The following is an 18,419-nucleotide window of genomic DNA, read 5'->3' as shown; positions in this document are numbered from 1 at the left end:
CCTTAAAATGTTAAAAGATGCATTTGAGCTAATTCGTGGTTAAAAGACTTTGTGGAAACTGTAGTGTACCAGGGAAAGCGCAACAAAATATAAAATAACGAATTAGCGATTTCCTCCTTCTCTGAATGTGAATGTCCGTTGGTGGGGAGAGGGGATCATCTCTGCATGTATTGACCTCACTGTGTGGACACAACTAGGTAGTTCAGGTCCGAGCACCTTTCCACCAGCCCATGTTTTCTACCTAACTAAACGAGAGAGCAAATAGCAGTTAAACAAGCGAGCCTAGTTCATCCTATTTGAACAATTGGGCAAATAGCCGGTCCATGACCTGTGAGTTCACATTATGCAAATCCAAGCAAATAACGTTTTGTTTTACACACAAAATTCCTGTGTGGATTTCCTTTGTCTACACATTCAGTGTCCTCAGCAAGTCGACTCCATTATGTAGAACTTTAGGGACCGTTATAGGACTGTTCCTCATCATGTCCCCCTCAAAAATGTTCTCCAAAGAAACCGAAAGGGGCCAAAGGCGGAATGAATCCCACCTGCTCCTCCAGGTAGCCATGTAACCTGTGCAATGTTCATTGCCAACATTAGCAATGGTTTGGTTTCAATGGACAAGATGTTCTAGAGGTGCCTGGGCCCTCAGACCTTGCGATGCCGTCCAGAGGAATGAATGAAAAAACAAGAAGAATCAAGAGACGATCTTGATGTAGGCCTTTGTGAATGGCTTATGGTTTTGGATTTATAACAATTTGGAATACACAAAATGAACTAGTACTAGAGAACCAGAAGAAAGAAATCTGTATTCGTCCATATCAGCATAAAGTCAATATGGTTTCTTCATTTGTATGTTGCCATTTTTATGATAATGGAAATCATGATAAATACTTCAAGGCCAAATGTCAAAAATTAACAGACAATCCTCGGCATCTTAAAAATCCTGTATATTCATCTCTCCAACAGATAAAAAACACATGCAAGTCTCAGTTACAGTTAAACAAACAAGACAAACATGTACAAAAAATGTTCAATGTTTCTCAAATGGAAATGGGAAATAGTTGGTGCCGGTGTGGTGTTAATATATGATGTTGTCCCGTCAGCAAGTAGTGCTGAATATCCCAAAACGTGTGAGACAGACAGAGCTTTCTCCCCTCTTCCTTTGTGACCACCCAGGTTTGTATTTTCTGAGACTCGGAAAGCATTTCCAAAACCTTATTGAAAACATTATATATTTTTTGCAGCTAGTGCAAAACACATTTAGCTAAATAAGCCACTGGACAAACAAGACTAACCCCCTAAACCTAACCCTGTGGCAACACACATGTGTGTGTTACCGGCTGCTGTTAGGGCTGTGGAATAAATATCAGAAATGTCAGAAATCTGTTGATTGTGGAGGAGGTTGTGGTATTTAATTTGACAATTAGTAAGGTTGAACAACCAATTAAAACTTTTTAGCTATTAACTGCATAAAGCAGCAATGTTCAATACACAGATTACCATATTTGATCATGTAGGTCATGTCATTTGCCCATGTTCAATGTTAATATAATATAGGATGGTTGTATTTCAGTAAAGTATTATAACACAAATTGTATAGATTGCTTAAGTCAGAAGGATGGTTTATATGTAGCTCTATGAGTAATATGACCAATGTCTACTGAGCAATAGGGTTAGGTTGCTGTTGTCTATTTGCCTGTCCTTATTAGGGATGATCACAGAGGGGGAAACGGAAACTGGAGTAAGGGCTAGTCACTCTGTCTGAGAACACTGTTGTTATGAGGCAGTAAGTTCTGCCCTGAAAAGAGAGATGACGTAGAGAGAGAGGGAGAGTTTGATCAAAGAGAGAGTGCTAGTATATCTGCCTGGCACTGAAATAAGTGCCTCCGTCCCTTTAAGAAGCCAAGAAGCACTCAGAGCACTTCCTCACTCTGACAACCCTCTTTTCCGCAATACCATTGGCCAAGGCCCCCCTCCCTCAGTCTGAGCTGATTGGATGTTAGTATCCAAGGGCTGGCTGGCCAGCGCTCTATAAATAAAACGCTGTGCTTTCTCAGCAACCAGCCCCTCTCTGTCTGTATTGCTATTTACTTCTCTCTTCTTTTCTTCTTCTCTACCAGCCTGCAGTAATAGTTAGGGGCTGGCTCTATCTCCCTCTATCAACCAAACATAGAGCAGTAAGACAGTACTCTGTTCTTGGTTTAGCAGGGGCTCATAATACTTATAAATCCCTTAATAAATACAAAGGGAGTTTGTGTTTATTCTTCAAAAGATTCAAAAGATTATTTCTTCAAAAGATTTAACACAAAATATTGGTTAAAAATATGATACAATTCTAGGAAAAGCCTTGTCTAAAGTAACTATACTGTTACAATACTATTAACTCTATTCCTCCTCTCCCATTTAGTCAAAATATGATCTTTTTTAAGTATACATCATCTATTAATGATAATTAGCTTTGGCTTTGAATGCCATACAGTGAAATAGGACATAAACATAAGCTATGTCATGTAACAAACTACTGATGGCAAAAAGCTTTTGTTTCTTATCTGGGCTTTGTTATAATCACCCTTATATTCTGTTGTAATTATAGAACATGTAGTATAGCGGAAGTAACGTCATATATATGTTTTTCTTATTCCAAGCCTTTCATTTTGTGGCATTTCCACTGGATTTATATATCTTCAGATATCTACTGAAGGATTACACATCCAAAGTTATAACAGTAACAGAGTATTAGCAGGTCAAGTGCATATCTCTCCCTATTGTCAATGGCAGAAGCATCATAGCACAACATTAGCAACTTAACAAAGCAACATGAAAACACACACAACATGAACAAATAAGTCTTTCCGCACACATTTCAACCATTTGGAATAGTTATAAATGCTGGAGTGGACGTATCCTATTAATTTGACCATGTGGTTATCTGGACTCTGGTTGTAGTTGTGCTGTGTTCATGGTTTGCTTCTCAGACTGACTTAATTGTATATAGTAAAGCTGGGAGACTACTATCTATTTCTAACTGCCCATCGTATGAAAATGAGAAGATTTTCAAATGTTTTCTCACAATTCGATCTAAGAATAATAATAATCAGGCACTGTATTTTTCACAGATCTAATATATAATCAAATTAGGGCTGTCGAATGATTAAAATGTTTAGACTTAATCACATTACAGGCTGTGATTAATCACAAATTTAAAATACTAGAATTCACTTATATTTTTGTTTTCGAATGGGTGGTGATAAGTAATACAAATATTTGTGGTGTTGAGGGAATAATGCATGAAAAACTGGTAAGAGGAAACAAGTTTCAATGACCTTCATCGTGTAACAAAGTGCGAACTATATGGAACTATGGGTTACATAGAGGTCCCGACAGTGGAAACTCTGGAATACTGCTGAGGGAGGTAGTAACATGTGTGTGGTCTACTGCTGAACTTCAAACTTAGCTGCCACCTGGCAAGCCAATTGGCAGGGACCACGATGACAACAGGGATTAAGAAATGCATCTTCAATGTTGCAAATCAAAACAAGCTAAACTGTGTATGTGACGACCCTGTTTGAGCATGTCCCGCCCACTTAAAACATACCTCCATTCTAATTATATTTAAGTGCTGGCCTGTATTGCTTTTCAGGTTTTCAACATCTCCGCTTCAATTTAAACTTTCTTCTCTGTAATCCCTGTACAAATGCCTCTATTAAGTTCATTCTTTCCTTGTTTACCCTAGTATCAGCTGGAAGAATCAAAACATAAACCAAAGCATGTCCTTTAAACTTCTGCAATACAAAAAAACAAAGGGTTAGTCACATAGGTTGAGTTACACAGGCAAAGTTTATGAGTAACACCATGCCATTCGTAACATCTGCATGGACAAATCTGGATGAACTATGAAGTTTCAGCCATAGTAAATTAACTTGCACAATACTTTTGTACCAGGATGTCCCTTGGATCTTCCTGTGTGGGGAGTCCAGGCTTTCAAGCAATTCCCTGAACTATGTAAGTGAATTTTGTATCTTCAGTCATATTAATACAAAAAGAAAATTATGATACTTTTTTTTTGTGCCAAATTAATTTGATGAAAAAACAAACAATGGACACCTATTTCTACAAATGAGTGAAATCTTTATAAAGTCTGAGCAGCATCAGCCCAGATATATACTTTGTGGTTCTGTGCCTAATTTGAGGTTCCAGTCATTCAGTAAAACCCAGCTCCGTGGGAAATGCAAGTATGAAATCACAAAGTTAAAGTTATTGCGTAATTCCCATGCAGACTAGGTAAAAAGGAATTATTTCCAAAGAAATTATTGAACTGAAGTCTTTTAACTAACCAATTTCAGCATACCATTTAAGATAAAATTGCTCAATCATCATAACATAGGATGTGACTGCACTTTGCTAGACAGAGAACATCCAGAAGACCATCCAATTGGGGAGAATAATAAGTAGCTCTTTTAAAAAGGTGTAATCTATAAGATGTACGTTTTATTTGAGCGGAATTTGTTTGAGATGGCATAGACATTTGTCTGATATAAGAGAATATCTTTTTACGAATTGACTATTGCCTATGGAGTCAATTTAGATTTTATGCTGCTCCTGACTCGTTTCTGAACAATCACCATTCATCTCTTGTCTGATTGGTTTGGGGAATCCATCTTGCCTATCAATCACATGTGTGTGAAATGAAACACTTCCCAATGGAAGAGATAGGTAAGGGGCAAAGAGGGAGGGGTCATTATTTTAGTTACTTTGTTTCAAACTCTTTCCATCCACAGCGATTTCTTGTCACAACTCTTAAATCTTAACCAAGTGTTTGTAATGAACAATGCTACTCATATTAATAAGTATAGTCACTCAATAGCTTTTGATAGAATTGTTTGACATTATTTCAATGCAATATTGTCTTTACAGAATATCAAGCAGAGGCTGCTTATGACAGGTCAAAACAGAATGGCTCAAGAGTTTTTGAGCAGACTACCAACAGTTGGCCAAATTGAAATCAATCAAGGTGGCAGAATATATTATTGTTACCACATTATAAACACACCAAGATAATCCTGAGATTCACAATCCTGAGAATCCACATCACAAAATTCAGAATCAAGAGAGGTATTGATTGAAACAGGTACACATGCACAGCTTGACATTCACACAATAGTTCATTCTCAGACGAAACCATGCAAACTTATTAGCCAAAACACCTCTACAAAACACCTATACTCTAGCTCTCCTAGAACATAGGCTATAAAGACAATTGCTTGGTCAAAAGTAGCTTAGAGCAAATGTATACAACTTTCAAATAACTACTTGATGTAACATCAGATTTGTTTTCATTCCTTCTACATTTTGTCCCGCGCAAATAACGACCAAGGAGGAATGTTGACATTTCACCGGTACTGCATCACACAACATATATTAGGGAATTCCTCCCAAAATATATTTGTGTTAAACTACTACTTTTGCCAGATGTCTTGACTGATCCCAGACTAGGTAACATGGATTTAAAGTATTTAAATATTGGAGTACAGTAGATACACTTTGAGGTCATCGTTGATATAAAAATGCAATACTACAAGTTCGTAGATAAGTCATATTTAACAAATAAAATAAAGCAAATTAATAATGTGACTTCAATTGCAACAGCAAATCTACCACTATTATTATTAGATTACTGCAGCAAATCTACCACTATTATTATTAGATTACTGCAGCAAATCTACCACTATTATTATTAGATTACTGCATGTCAATACATTCTTTGTAAATTAATCAAAGCTAAATTAACTAAATTGAAACCACAAAAATTAAAAATAAATAAATAAAAATAAATTAACACCACATCTATAAGCTCATCTTGCATTTCTTGGACTTGTACAATGGCAATTCACGTTAACGGCATGTTCCATCAAAGGCCTACGTTTTTGTGGAATTGCCAAAAATATGTACCCGACTATGGCTTGTGTTTTGGTGCTTCTGTGTATGTGAAAAACGTATCGTCGTATAGATTTCTGGGTAGATGTGAAAAGTATAACATTTACCATCCAACTAACAGATATTAGTAGTAAGCTAAAATAATGTTTTCATAAATCAGTGAGAATCCCAAGTGAATGTAGGATCCTTACTCAACAGTTTTTTGATTCAGCCACACGTTAAAAAACAACACTCACTTTGCCTAAGATTGGCATTTAGCAACCTAGACAAAATTACCTTAGGTGAGATCTGCATATAAAAAAATGATCATTACAACAATCATGCTGCTTAACTGTAGCTTATTTTCTAGTATGAACTACAGCCTGGTCTCACAAATCACACCTCAGATTAACATCTGAAGTCTGATAACCGACGATTTAATTTCCTCAGTCGAATAGTAACGAAACAGGAAACCAGATATAACTCCGCCCCTTACAGTTTCTGGTTTCCGGCCCAGGCTGTGTCGACTCCTCCCAGAAGTTTTGCTGGTTACACTCTAGATGAACATGCACTCCCCTACTAAAACATAATAACACCCATACGAGATGTGTGTTATCCACAAACACGCACACACTTGAATTTCAGTAATATGTGCACAATTTCAATTTCAATGAGTCGGGTAGGAAATGTGGTTGGCACAGCAACGCAGGGTCATTCTCGTCAGAAATATACGTTGATGTTCATATCCTGAAATACGCACGCCCAACTGCCTTCTTCGTTCCCAGAGTTCCTTCTATTACAGACCGACACTACGTAATTTTGGACTAATTATAATTTGTGGACTTGTCACCATGGTTACTTTGCACTTGGTCCAACATACCTTTTGGTCATAAAATACCATATCCGAATAAAACACGAAACTGAAACCAAATCAGCATCTTAATACACATTTGATATGCCATACAGGCCAGATACAAAATCAATGGTAGCATAGATCCATATAATTTACAAATATAGGAAAATCAAAAACAATCCCAAAATGATTAGTTTCATCAAGCAAGAAAACAAGAATGAAACCATTAGTTCCCTTCTTTAGTCTGTATTCCTCAGAATGTCAAAACGATTATTTTGAGAACTCCTACACTGCTCTCAATTCAGCTACTATTGCCAGTAAGCAGATAGGCTGGTGTTGAGTTTAAGCTTGTGTATGTGTGCTAGTACTGACTTTGGTTGTTCTTTCGAAGCAGTGCAGAGGTAATCCAGGGCTCTGACTGGACCATCCTACTGGAGGGTGTAGCCTTCTCCTCCACTGTTGACGACGTGATCACCATGGAAATATTTGGCGTTAAGTCGACACAGCAGGGAAACTGTCAATCAAATGCTGTGCGATGGGCAGGAGTGGAGTCACTTATTGTTTTCAATCCCAGAGTTCACTTCGACAACTTACATCCAATCAGATCATTTGAACGCTAATTGGTGGGAAACCAACCAACCAATCAAAAGGCACCGTCCCCTCTGGCTTGTTGTATTATATTATTATTATTATTATTGTGGTTTCTAAGGCAACCAACTGGCGTGCAGGCAGCTTGTCCGTCTCTTTCAGTGTAAAAATATAAAGGATTTAACTCTGTTCTGTTTTGTGGAATAACACTATACATATACATCTCTTTTCCTCCATATATATTCTTTCTCTGTGGGCATTGGGAGTTATGGGTGATAAAATATTTGGTTCTTTAAATAAGCTTTTTTTTTCTTTTGTTCCATAATTTCATGCATTGTTTTTTTGCTGGAAGTTTCTAAATCTCCAAGTCGTTTGTGGATGCTAGTTGTCCAATATAAGCCAAATCAATAAGACTAGCTGTTTTTACTGTACCATAGGCTTAGCTTGCATGGACATTCAACAAATCCAAGAGTTTAACCTGGGCTACATGGTTAAAAATTGCCTTGCAGAATTTAAGGCAGGCCATTAAGCTATCTAATATTTTTAAAGTCCATTATAGTTTTGGTTCTTTAAGAGTAGGTAGTTTTGACTGAAAGGTAGACTTTAAGTGGCAAATAGTAACTTCCGGTTAGTTAAAGTAGAGCCTTTAAACAGCTTCAGCAGGCATAGGTCATTCAAGGCATAGGTCATGCACGAAACTAACACTGCACAGTGCTAGTAAAGCATACTGTCAAGATTGCTGAGCTGGGTGGTGGAAAGGGTGGAAGAGGAGGAGGTGGAGGGGGTTAGAATTTCAAGCCGCCTGCCTTTACCCCATCACTAACCCTAAAAATAGGTCCAATTACTGCACTTTCTAAAAGACTAAGGACTAGACGGACCTGGGTTAGAAAGAGCAATGCAATATTTTCGATGACGATACTGAAGCAGCACTACCACCACTACTGACAGTGTATACAAGCCTTTACAACCAACACTTTAGGTTAAATAGCTTGTGTTTTGGCTTGCTTTACCGGAGCGGGTGTGGGACGTCAGCTGCGTTAGCTAGGTGCTAGCCAATAGGGGGGGAAACAGGGGGGCATTCTAATAAAATGCCTGAGAATAGCCTAACCCCATTCTGACTATGTAAATGACAGGGACACGTGAACAAAACAACTTCGAGTGTAATTAAACTAAAAAAAATGGGTAAAATTCGAAGTTCATTATTACAAAAAAGACCGTTTTGAAAAAGCCAGAGGGAACAATCACAGCTCGAATATTAGTTATCGACCGAACGTATCGGTACGTTATGGGAGAAGGTGGTGGAGGAATTACGATTGATAATGGCAAATAAATCCTGGATATCCTCCGTCGAGTTATGTTAAATACAGGGCAAACATCTGAAGACTGTAATCCACTTTCGAACTCTTTTCAAGCCTTTTTCTTCTGTCCAACAAAATATAATTATCTTTATCCACAACGCGGGGAACACACTTTAAACGAATCCTGTCCGACTGAACCCACTAAGTGGTGTTTGAAAACCCGACCGCGGTTTCAAACATGTCAAATCCAACGGAAGTTCCTGAGCTGACCGTCAGACGCCTTCTGAGCTTTTCCAAGTTAACGCGAGCGGTAGATGTTCTCCTTTCAGCCTGTTGACCGACGTTTATTTTCCACAAATCCTTTGGTAGTTTCGTCGATCGACGGACCTTATTTTATGGCGAGGTGTTGTTTTGATCATCCGAGGTGAAAAGCATCGCAGGGCGACTTCAGTTGATATTCCTTGCCCATATCCGTGGCGTATTTCCCCGTTATCCGGCGGCTCTGGCAGAAAGAGCCCAGCTCCCCACCCTGCGATCGGGACTATACCATTTCCTTGATGTCGGGGGTGGAACTAGAATGTCTGACGCAGCTTCAAGCACATTTTTTTCCAAACCATATAGGATACAATACATGCATACACGACAATGCAGCGTTGATATCACAGATATGAGATCCACCGTATCTTACCAATTGGACTCAGATAGACATTGTTTAACATAATTGTAGCAGAATGTATGTCAGTGTGGGGGGTCAGTACACTTCCCTCCGGCCACAATACTTAAGCCCATGCAGGCCTTCCCTGGATTGTCCATTTATAGTAACAGCAGGATATATATATTGGAACTTTATATGTGTACATACATGTCACGCTCTTATTTAAACTAGTCTAATTGAAATACTTACTCAGAATCGTTCATATATTCGGACGTACGTTGACATCCAATAATACAAAACCTGCCGAAATCAAGCGTAGTGTACAATATCACACACATCTAATTGAACAATAACAACTATGGATTAGTAATCTAATAAACTCAACAACTAGTCTTTAGACATAATTTGGTCGTAATGCGCAGCTTTATGGTACAAAGTAACAAAGAATGGCTTGTGAAAACCCCCAAAACATTATTTTAAATAAAATAAACAAATGTTGTATGCTCACTAAATATTCTCATACAACACAGCAAAATGGAAGATACATACTACATGTTGTTGTTGCAAATAAATGTATCTATATATAAATATATCATAAGAATATAATTGGTTAGCCAAATATTTCACATTGGATGTTCTAATGTGTGAATCTAAACCATAGAGGTTTGGTGAAACTGAAGAGTTTGTGCAAGCTATCTGGTTTATTAAAGCATTCTAGATTGTTATTATCGTTAATTTGTGATATACAACAAGTTTATCTAACCTACACCACACAGAATTGGCTTATGTCGTTTTCCCAGCGTATATGATATTCATTTTATTTTACTTGTGCTAAAGCGCGCACACACGAAGCCTTTTTCTACTCCCCTCTCTCTCCCTCCTTTAGTTCCTTCCCCAGCATGCTCTATCCTAGTCTGTTGCTATCCAACATCATGGAAGCTACGACGCAATTGGCCAGATCGAGTTCTGTGCCCCATCGCCATTGGCCACAGGATGGATTTGTAGGCGGGGTTGTCGGGTATGTTTCACCATGCCTCCTCCAAGTGTGCGAGTCAGCAATGACGCGGATAGTTTGAAGAAACCAGGTAGAAGGGAATGGGGGTTGGTTTTAATACAAGGTGAAAGAGGAGCAGAGAGATAGAAGGAAATTGAGAAAAGAAGAGAAGGAAAAAATGGCAAGGGGGATTGAAAACGGACAGAGCTCCCATAAGCGCATGCCTATAGAGTAGCATTCCGCAGAAGAGATGAGTGACTTCCAGTCAAAGACTAACTGACGCTTAAAGTTATTCCACTGTTGCTATCCAACCATTCCGAGCTAAATCAGGCACAAGGCTGCCTGGGAACAGCTCAACATGCGTGTACAAGAGGGGACTAACCAGTAGGAAGTTTGTTCAAATTTAAAGGAAACCCAATCCACCCATAAACAGCAGTGAATCAGTATTTGTGGACTAAATTCTCTGTCGATAATTATAGCAACCTCAGTCATAGGTCCTTTACGTTTCCAATACATTCTGAATACAAAGTAAATCAATTGCAAATTGAGACCAAGATTGTCACTATTACAATGGTTCTGTGTAATGATTAATAAAAAAAAAACAGAAAAGACAATTCAAATATTTACAAGCCAGTACTGCCTTCTCTTTGTGTGTGTGTGTGTGTGTGTGTGTGTGTGTGTGTGTGTGTGTGTGTGTGTGTGTGTGTGTGTGTGTGTGTGTGTGTGTGTGTGTGTGTGTGTGTGTGCGTGTGTGTGTGTGTGTGTGTGTGTGTGTATAAAGATATTGTCATTATGAATAGAGATGTTATGAGAAGGTAATTATTATGAATAGATCCCAAGCCCCTATGTTGTGCCAAGACATTAAGTGCTCACATTTGTTCCAACAAGCATGTGCATGAAGATTTGGGCCAAAGGTTGCATTGATATAGGGCTCTTTATCATTAGATTCTAAACAAATGAGTGAAGGACAAAAAACAGGCTGTAGTTTCTCCTGCTGTATATCCTTATTTATAATTTTGTTATGAATACCCAAAACCATAATCAATCTTGGGTACATTAAACTATAGATAGTCAAACTGATAATCTTTTCAATGAGGGTGGCAAATACATTATACAACGATCTTTGGTCTTGAGGGTTAGAATGTCTACATCTTGATCTAATTGAAACACAATGCTTGGACTTTGGACTTTAAACATAAAAGTTTCAGTCACATTAAGAAGAACAATCATATGCTAGGCTTTTATATATGTATCCACCCTCTGAACAATAATGCAAATGCAAATTTCAACACAATCATTAAGCAATCAAGTATTAAGCACATCACCTAGAACAACATATCTAGAGGACAAATTCCTCTCAAACCAATGAAGCCAAAGTGGATGTTTCACACTGTCAATATAAATGTACAAAGCCATGAAAACATTGACATTTATACTGTACAAGGTATTTTATTAGTATTAGACTAGCAAGTCCCGAAGCTCATTTCTCAAATCGAAAAGTGTATTTTTAATTAGCTGATGTAATCTCTTTATGACCGTTCAGCAAGACTAGCTAGGTGTGGTCACCACAGGATCAAAGCCCTTCCAGTTCACCGATCCACACTGCCATTCAAATGCACGTTCGCCTCTTGCCAAAGATTGCCCATAGAACATGTTCATATTGCCATCAACAATCACCAAAATGGGTCACATTTTATATAACTTTCTGAGCACACTGTTCTTTTCTCACCTTGAAATCCCGACAGTAAGTTCAAGCAGGCGGTTGGTCCCATGTCTTAATTGTGCATGTTCTTTTGAGCCATGTTCTACCCTTTCATTATGAGTCCTTTTATTGTTGATTTATCGTATGTATTTCAGGGTTTCAGTCCCATTCCAATAGTTAGAATAGCCTGTAAAAGGATAGTTGGACCAAAAAATCTTTCTCAGAATAGATAAAATACTTTTGTCCAGTATGCAATTACAAGTGAATAACTGCACTTGCTCTTATAAACAGTACTTAACATAGACTGAGCAATCAAAACACACATGTCACAACCACATAAAACATGATTTCATACCGCGTGCATTTGAGGAGATGGTAATCCGATCTCTGGCAATGAGATATAGCTGATATGTTGAATGCCTGATGTGTTTTTTTAATAGGGTAGCAACAAAGAAGAGCCAGCACCATGTTATAGACTTCCTACTACTGAGCCGGTCCTTGTTCAGGCAAAAGTACTAACCTAAACTAACAAGCTTCAATTTTTGTCACTACAGTAGTACAGCTATTGTTCTGCAGCATGGAGGACACACAATACTAACTGCAGTAACTTACAGGTCAGTAACATGCCATTGTCTGTGCGGGGGAGTAGGGAGAGAGGGGACATAAACAACAAGTATAAATAAAAATGATCAATTCACCAGCAACCCCTGCACAATCCAGTGTCATGCCTTTGAAATGATTACTAACCGACACTAGCTACAACTTTTGCCAAATGTGTGTAATTCAGGGAACACAAACAGGTGAAGTTGGTGTCCAATGTAGTTCCCAATCCCAGTGTTTTCATGATTGAAAGCCTGCTAATTGCTAACGCTGCTAACAAATGTGTGACATGCAATAACTTTGCAGAATATGAATATATACTGAATGGGATTGCAATGCATGCCTTGATAGTAGTACAGACACATTAAGGCGGGCACTGTTTAACAAAGCCCATCAAAGACCACACTGCTGCAGTGATTTAGCTTGAACCTGTTCTGATTCTGGAAATCCTACAGGGTCTGAAAAAACATTTGATCTCTTATCGATTGCTCTCTATCACACACTTTACATGTTTCTGAAAGGTTGGCATGTCAATGTTTTTGTTGATGGCCAAGTTATGTACAGTTAGTTCCCTCATGCTTGATGAAGTGTACGATAGCGTCTTTGACTATAATGACTGCCTGCCGGGGTGAACCTCGAAAACACACACAGCGGGTTTGTCTTCAAGGTTCACGCAGCATGGTGTAGCAGGTGTGGGCCGGTACCACTACTTTTGCAACTTAAGCTGCAATTTGCTAGCTTAATTGACAGTACATTGACTTCCATTAGAGAGCTTGCACTGGCCTAAATATCAATACATTTATCATATTTGTTATATTGTACTTCCTATGAAGATGAAAATCTTTGCCTACCAAAAATAATCAATGTATAACTTTCACATTTTGGTTAATAAAATATAAATTAAAGCATTTTGCCGTCATCTGTACATTATATTTCCTCAAAAGTTTGGCAGATACACCCACAAGCAAAAGCTGAAAAGCTAGGTTGAACTCCCACAAGAGGAAAGGAGAGCAACTTGGCAATCAAGCGACCCATTCACTGGTGGAGAGTGGGAGAACGGCGTTTTGGATGTCATTCATTTATTATTGGAAAGAACAGATTGAGTTTAGAAAAAAAGACTGCAGTGAACTAGAAAACAGGGCGATGGGTGGCTGGCTGCAGAATAACCCAACACTGAGCTCACCATCGAGCAAGTTTAAATGTTGACATTAAAGACTGATACCAATTGTGTATGATATATATAGTAATGCCTATTGAAGAACAGCTCCTCTTTGACTGATGGATAGATGGAAAGAAAGCATTGGTGTTCTACCCTATTTAAGTACACGCTGTAACTTATGTGCTTACAGGCAATGTAAGCTAGCAAGTAACCATGCCATTGCCCCAGGCTACTCTGACATTATTCCTCAGCAACATGAATGGTGCATGCACACAGTGTAATTAATAATTGCATAGCTGTTAGGCTGCTACAGGTCAAAAACTTCAAATGCATTGTTCCGGGTTGAATTTGAATATGGGCGGTAGGCCTACCTTTTTATTTCTAATTGGTGGCATTTCCAACAATGGCTGATGTGTTGCTGTGACATCGTTTCAATTTCAATTGACACATCTGGTTGAATATAATACTACTTTTATCATAATAATTTGTCATTTTTTACTACATAAGTTAAACCACAGGTGGGGTCAGTAGGGGATAAACGATGACAACATTGATTTGCATACTGAAGAACTAAAGTCAAATTACGATCAATCAACTCTATACCAGTGAGATACATCGGAGGTCCTAAAAAAAAATGCAACCACTCTCACAGGGAGCCAGGATGCAAATGCTACTTGTGTCATGCACTCAATAGGTTTCCACATTCCCTTAACTCCATGAACTATCAATAAAAACTGCATGGAATAAGGATAATAAATGTAAACATATATAAATCATGGTACACAAACAATTGCACCTAGAGATGATTGCTGCTGTCCATCCCTACTGACGGGGCAGCATAAGGCAGGGGAAGTCCCTGAATGGGGCACCACTCTGCTCTTCTATTCTTCTACGCACAATCGATCGTTTCCCTTACGACACACAGGAATGACGCTTTATATATATATATATATATATATATATATATATATATATATATATATATATATATATTTATTAACTAGTAGTCTCTCTTTCTCAAACTGGATCGAACTGGATCAGGTAACGTAAGGTATATATCAGTAGATATTTAATGATGATGCATTTTGAAAATAATGTGGAATGACAGAGCACATAGCACATAGCAATGTTAGCGCGTTCATTCTAACACTAGTGTTTAAACCTTTATAATTCGGCTTGGCAGCCTTACACTCCACGCTTCTTCCTCTCTACTTCTCAGTAAAATATTTTTTTGGGGGGGGGGTGACACGTTATAAAACCTAAGATGGATATATATTATTTTATTTTTGTTCAACGTTTTACATGACTAAGTGCCAGTTTAGTAGAGCTTGCGCCCAGACAACGAAGATTACAACAACAGCAATAGAGAACAGACTCCTGGACTCACGTGCCTTGCAGCAAAATTCCACCCGGCAACTACACACTGTACCATGGCAACAGCACTTACATTGGTCCCGCTTGCGTTTTCAAATGACCAATAGGAGGGCCGGCCGCGGGTGATGCTTGTTGCTAGGTAAACATGATGCAGTGGAAAGAGAGGGGAGCAGAATTACCATGCTGCCACTGCAGGGTGCTTATGGCAAGGCAGAAAGGATAGAGAGGGTGGGGGTGGAAACTAACGGAAAGGGGAGTGTTTAAGAGTGTCTTCGGATAAGCAGAGTGAAATTATATATATTCTTTCCACCACCTGGCGGTGCTAGAGAAGACTGATGTAAAGCAAAACAAAAACATATGGACGGCGTAGCCCTTTCCAGTAAAATAAATGAACAAGTAAATACTTCAAAATCTTTAAATCGAAATAAAGATGTAAAGCAAAAGGGCAAATACCTTATTTTCTTAACTCATTCATTTAAATGACGTTTTAAAATTAGTTTTGAAAACACTTTGTAAATTATATATAATCTCCTCTTGATTTCACAGATACCCTGTCGTTTCGTAAATATATATTTAACTTAGTAAATAGCATTCCAGTCGACTGGAATGGACCTATAAATACCATATCACACATCAAAGCCCATGCCTGAACTTGGGAAAACTTTCCCCAACAGAACCCTTCGAATCTCTCTGCCAAAGTCACTCCCTCAACATTTTCAGGTTGTAGTGGGTCAGAAATAGGGTTAGGGTCTAAATTCTTTAGACTCCAACCTATAAGCATGCTTACACTACCAGAACCACTTGACGAAGTCAAGTTGCCATGATCTCATTGTGTACTGTGGGCATGAAACTAACCTACTTCTGAGTTTTAACTTCACACTTAGCTTGGGTTCTACGCAACAAACTACACAAACCAGTGTTGAGATGTAACTGTGTATAAAAATGTTATGCATTCTGTTACTATATTAAAAGTAGTGTATTGTAAATAATAGTGTATCCATTTATCAGTAAAACAATTAGCAAACATGAATCTTGTCATTCACTCCATTTTAATGTGTGTACTTATTGGTAGTTATCCTATAGCGCATGACGTATTTCATGCTAGATCAAATGTTAATGACCTACTTGACAACCGCATCATCTTAATTTTTTGGTAAACTTTTCAAATAACTTATTATGCAATAAACGTAAATATGGCGACAATAACATAGCTAGGCTGTCTATTCCCATCATACCAACAGTTTCAAAGTTGGATGAAAATATAATCAGCCTAATCCTAATTTTACAGTAATGTTCACAATCCTAATTACCTCTGTTTGGGGTTGTGGCTCACCCCTTGTTCTCTTTGCTCTTGAAAATGAAACACAAATGTAATGCGTCTTCAAGAGTTCCCTGATCATCAGCCTTGCGTCTTGACTTCTGTGCTTGGGTCTTATACCACTAGTCACCTTCACCAGGTCAAGATCATCCATATACATAGTTAATGCTCATTTGTAGCCTTGGAGTTTGGTCAGGAAAAAGAGCTGCATTTACAACGTTCAGAGTAACAACATAACAGGACAAGAAGCGGACAGGTGTACCACTAATAGAACTCCAGTAAATGAACGACCTATCATCATCGCCTATCAACCTATCATTACGGCCTCACACTCTAATCAATTAGTTTGGTCATAGTTAACTTCAGTCCTTTTAAAACAAAATAATTCAATATGATACTACTAGTCAATGTCAAGCAAAATCCCTCAATACGCCATAAAGAGGATATTGCAAGCTGCAAGTGTTTATATGTACCTTAAATGCAGTATTGATACAATATGAAAGAACAGAAAAGAAAATATACAACGCGGTGATGTCCGCTATCACTACTATGGGATGGCCGTTCAATGTTAATGTTCTAACCCTTGATTGAGCAATAGAAACGGCAGGGCAAGTATTCATCAACACTGGAACAACACCATTACATTTCTTGATTTTGATCAAATACAGTTTGTTCTTCATTCAAATATAATATATGGGTCTAACGTTATGAACAAGCAATCACTCTTTTAAAGATATTAACATGTAATGGGTTGATTTTCCTTAACCATAACAGTACTATTCCATAAAAATATTTGTAACATTTTCACTCCCTGGCTAATGGTCGAACAAGCTATAATAATATATTTAATTAGATATTAACAGAGTTTTGCCATTGCGGTAAGAGATGGTACACAAACAGCATCTTCATTGCAAGAGATGTTTCCCAATGACTTGAGATGTTCTCAACCCTTCATCACTGCAGGTATACTGCCTTTTTATTGGATAAGCAACCCAGTTCCATTAATAATCTTGTTGAAGAGGAAGCTCACAGGGAGGTAGATGAAGAAGACGCCACCTCAGCATCCTTTGAGAACCTTGCGCTGGAACCGCACTCGTAGTCATGGAGCTCTCCTGGCCAGTTGGATTGGTTCCTTTGAGAACCATTGGTTCTAGAGAGACCACACCTCACTGAGGTCGGAGGGAATTAGCCATGAGTTTTAATTAAGTTTTAATGTAGTGTATTTGCTTCTTTATAGCAGGTGCTGGTGTCTTACCACCTTGAATAACATTTTGGCAGGATCAATATCCTAACGCTTCCAATGCTTGTGAAGAGCACAGGGAATGCCTCATGGATGTTGCCCAGCATCTCTGTAAAGGGTCCATAATGTTAAAAATGGCCACAAAATGGATCCAACAAACTATGCGACCTAAATATTTAAATGAAATAGCATTTTGGAAACATAGCGTCATGGGACCAAGCCCCCAGGATGTGGTCTGCATCAAGACTGGTCTGGTGGCCAAATGCTGTATTGCAACACTTGGCCAAAAATCTTTCTACCCATAGACCTAGTAGGAAGCAAACAGCACACAACACTACAACTCACTTAAATAAACGTAACATTTCATAACATATAAACTGTTTATATTGTGAAAAAGCTCACATGATGTATTTTACTACTTTGTGCAGTGAACACAGTTCCTCTTTCCAACGATGTAACCATACAGCTCAGCATCTAAAAAGACTAGCCTTTATTATCATTAACTAGCAGAAGACAAAAGCAGCGGAAAAAAACATGGATGACGGTAGAATACAACAGTTTTCGCCACTTCACTCACTATGCAAGACAAAGTACTGCCAATCCCTGTTTGCTATAGATCCTGAACATTTGGCGTGCAAACAGTAACATTTACAATGTTAAGGGTTGGAAATTAATTTCTCTAGTTAATATGGGGCATTGTCAAACCATCAGATTGCACATTTTGG

General features: G+C 38.3%; 1 protein-coding gene across 2 annotated transcripts in view; it reads right to left on the bottom strand.

Annotated features, from left to right (window-relative positions):
• dyrk1b (dual-specificity tyrosine-(Y)-phosphorylation regulated kinase 1B) overlaps positions 1-18,419 on the bottom strand; it is a 38,644-nt gene that overhangs the window by 12,955 nt on the left and 7,270 nt on the right. The window contains exon 1 of one of the 2 annotated variants that reach the window (XM_056602078.1): positions 7,139-14,713. The exons of the other annotated variant lie outside the window; for it this stretch is intronic. Within the exon in view, the coding sequence (XP_056458053.1) occupies positions 7,139-7,244 (106 nt within the window). The 5' untranslated portion in view covers positions 7,245-14,713. Of the gene's footprint in view, positions 1-7,138; positions 14,714-18,419 lie in introns of those variants that run through there. 2 annotated transcript variants of the gene reach the window in all.

The sequence above is a fragment of the Gadus chalcogrammus genome, chromosome 11 (genome assembly GCF_026213295.1).
Source record: "Gadus chalcogrammus isolate NIFS_2021 chromosome 11, NIFS_Gcha_1.0, whole genome shotgun sequence".
NCBI lineage: Eukaryota > Metazoa > Chordata > Actinopteri > Gadiformes > Gadidae > Gadus > Gadus chalcogrammus.
Note: the sequence above shows the minus strand (reverse complement) of the source record. Positions and strands in the feature narration are given on the sequence as shown.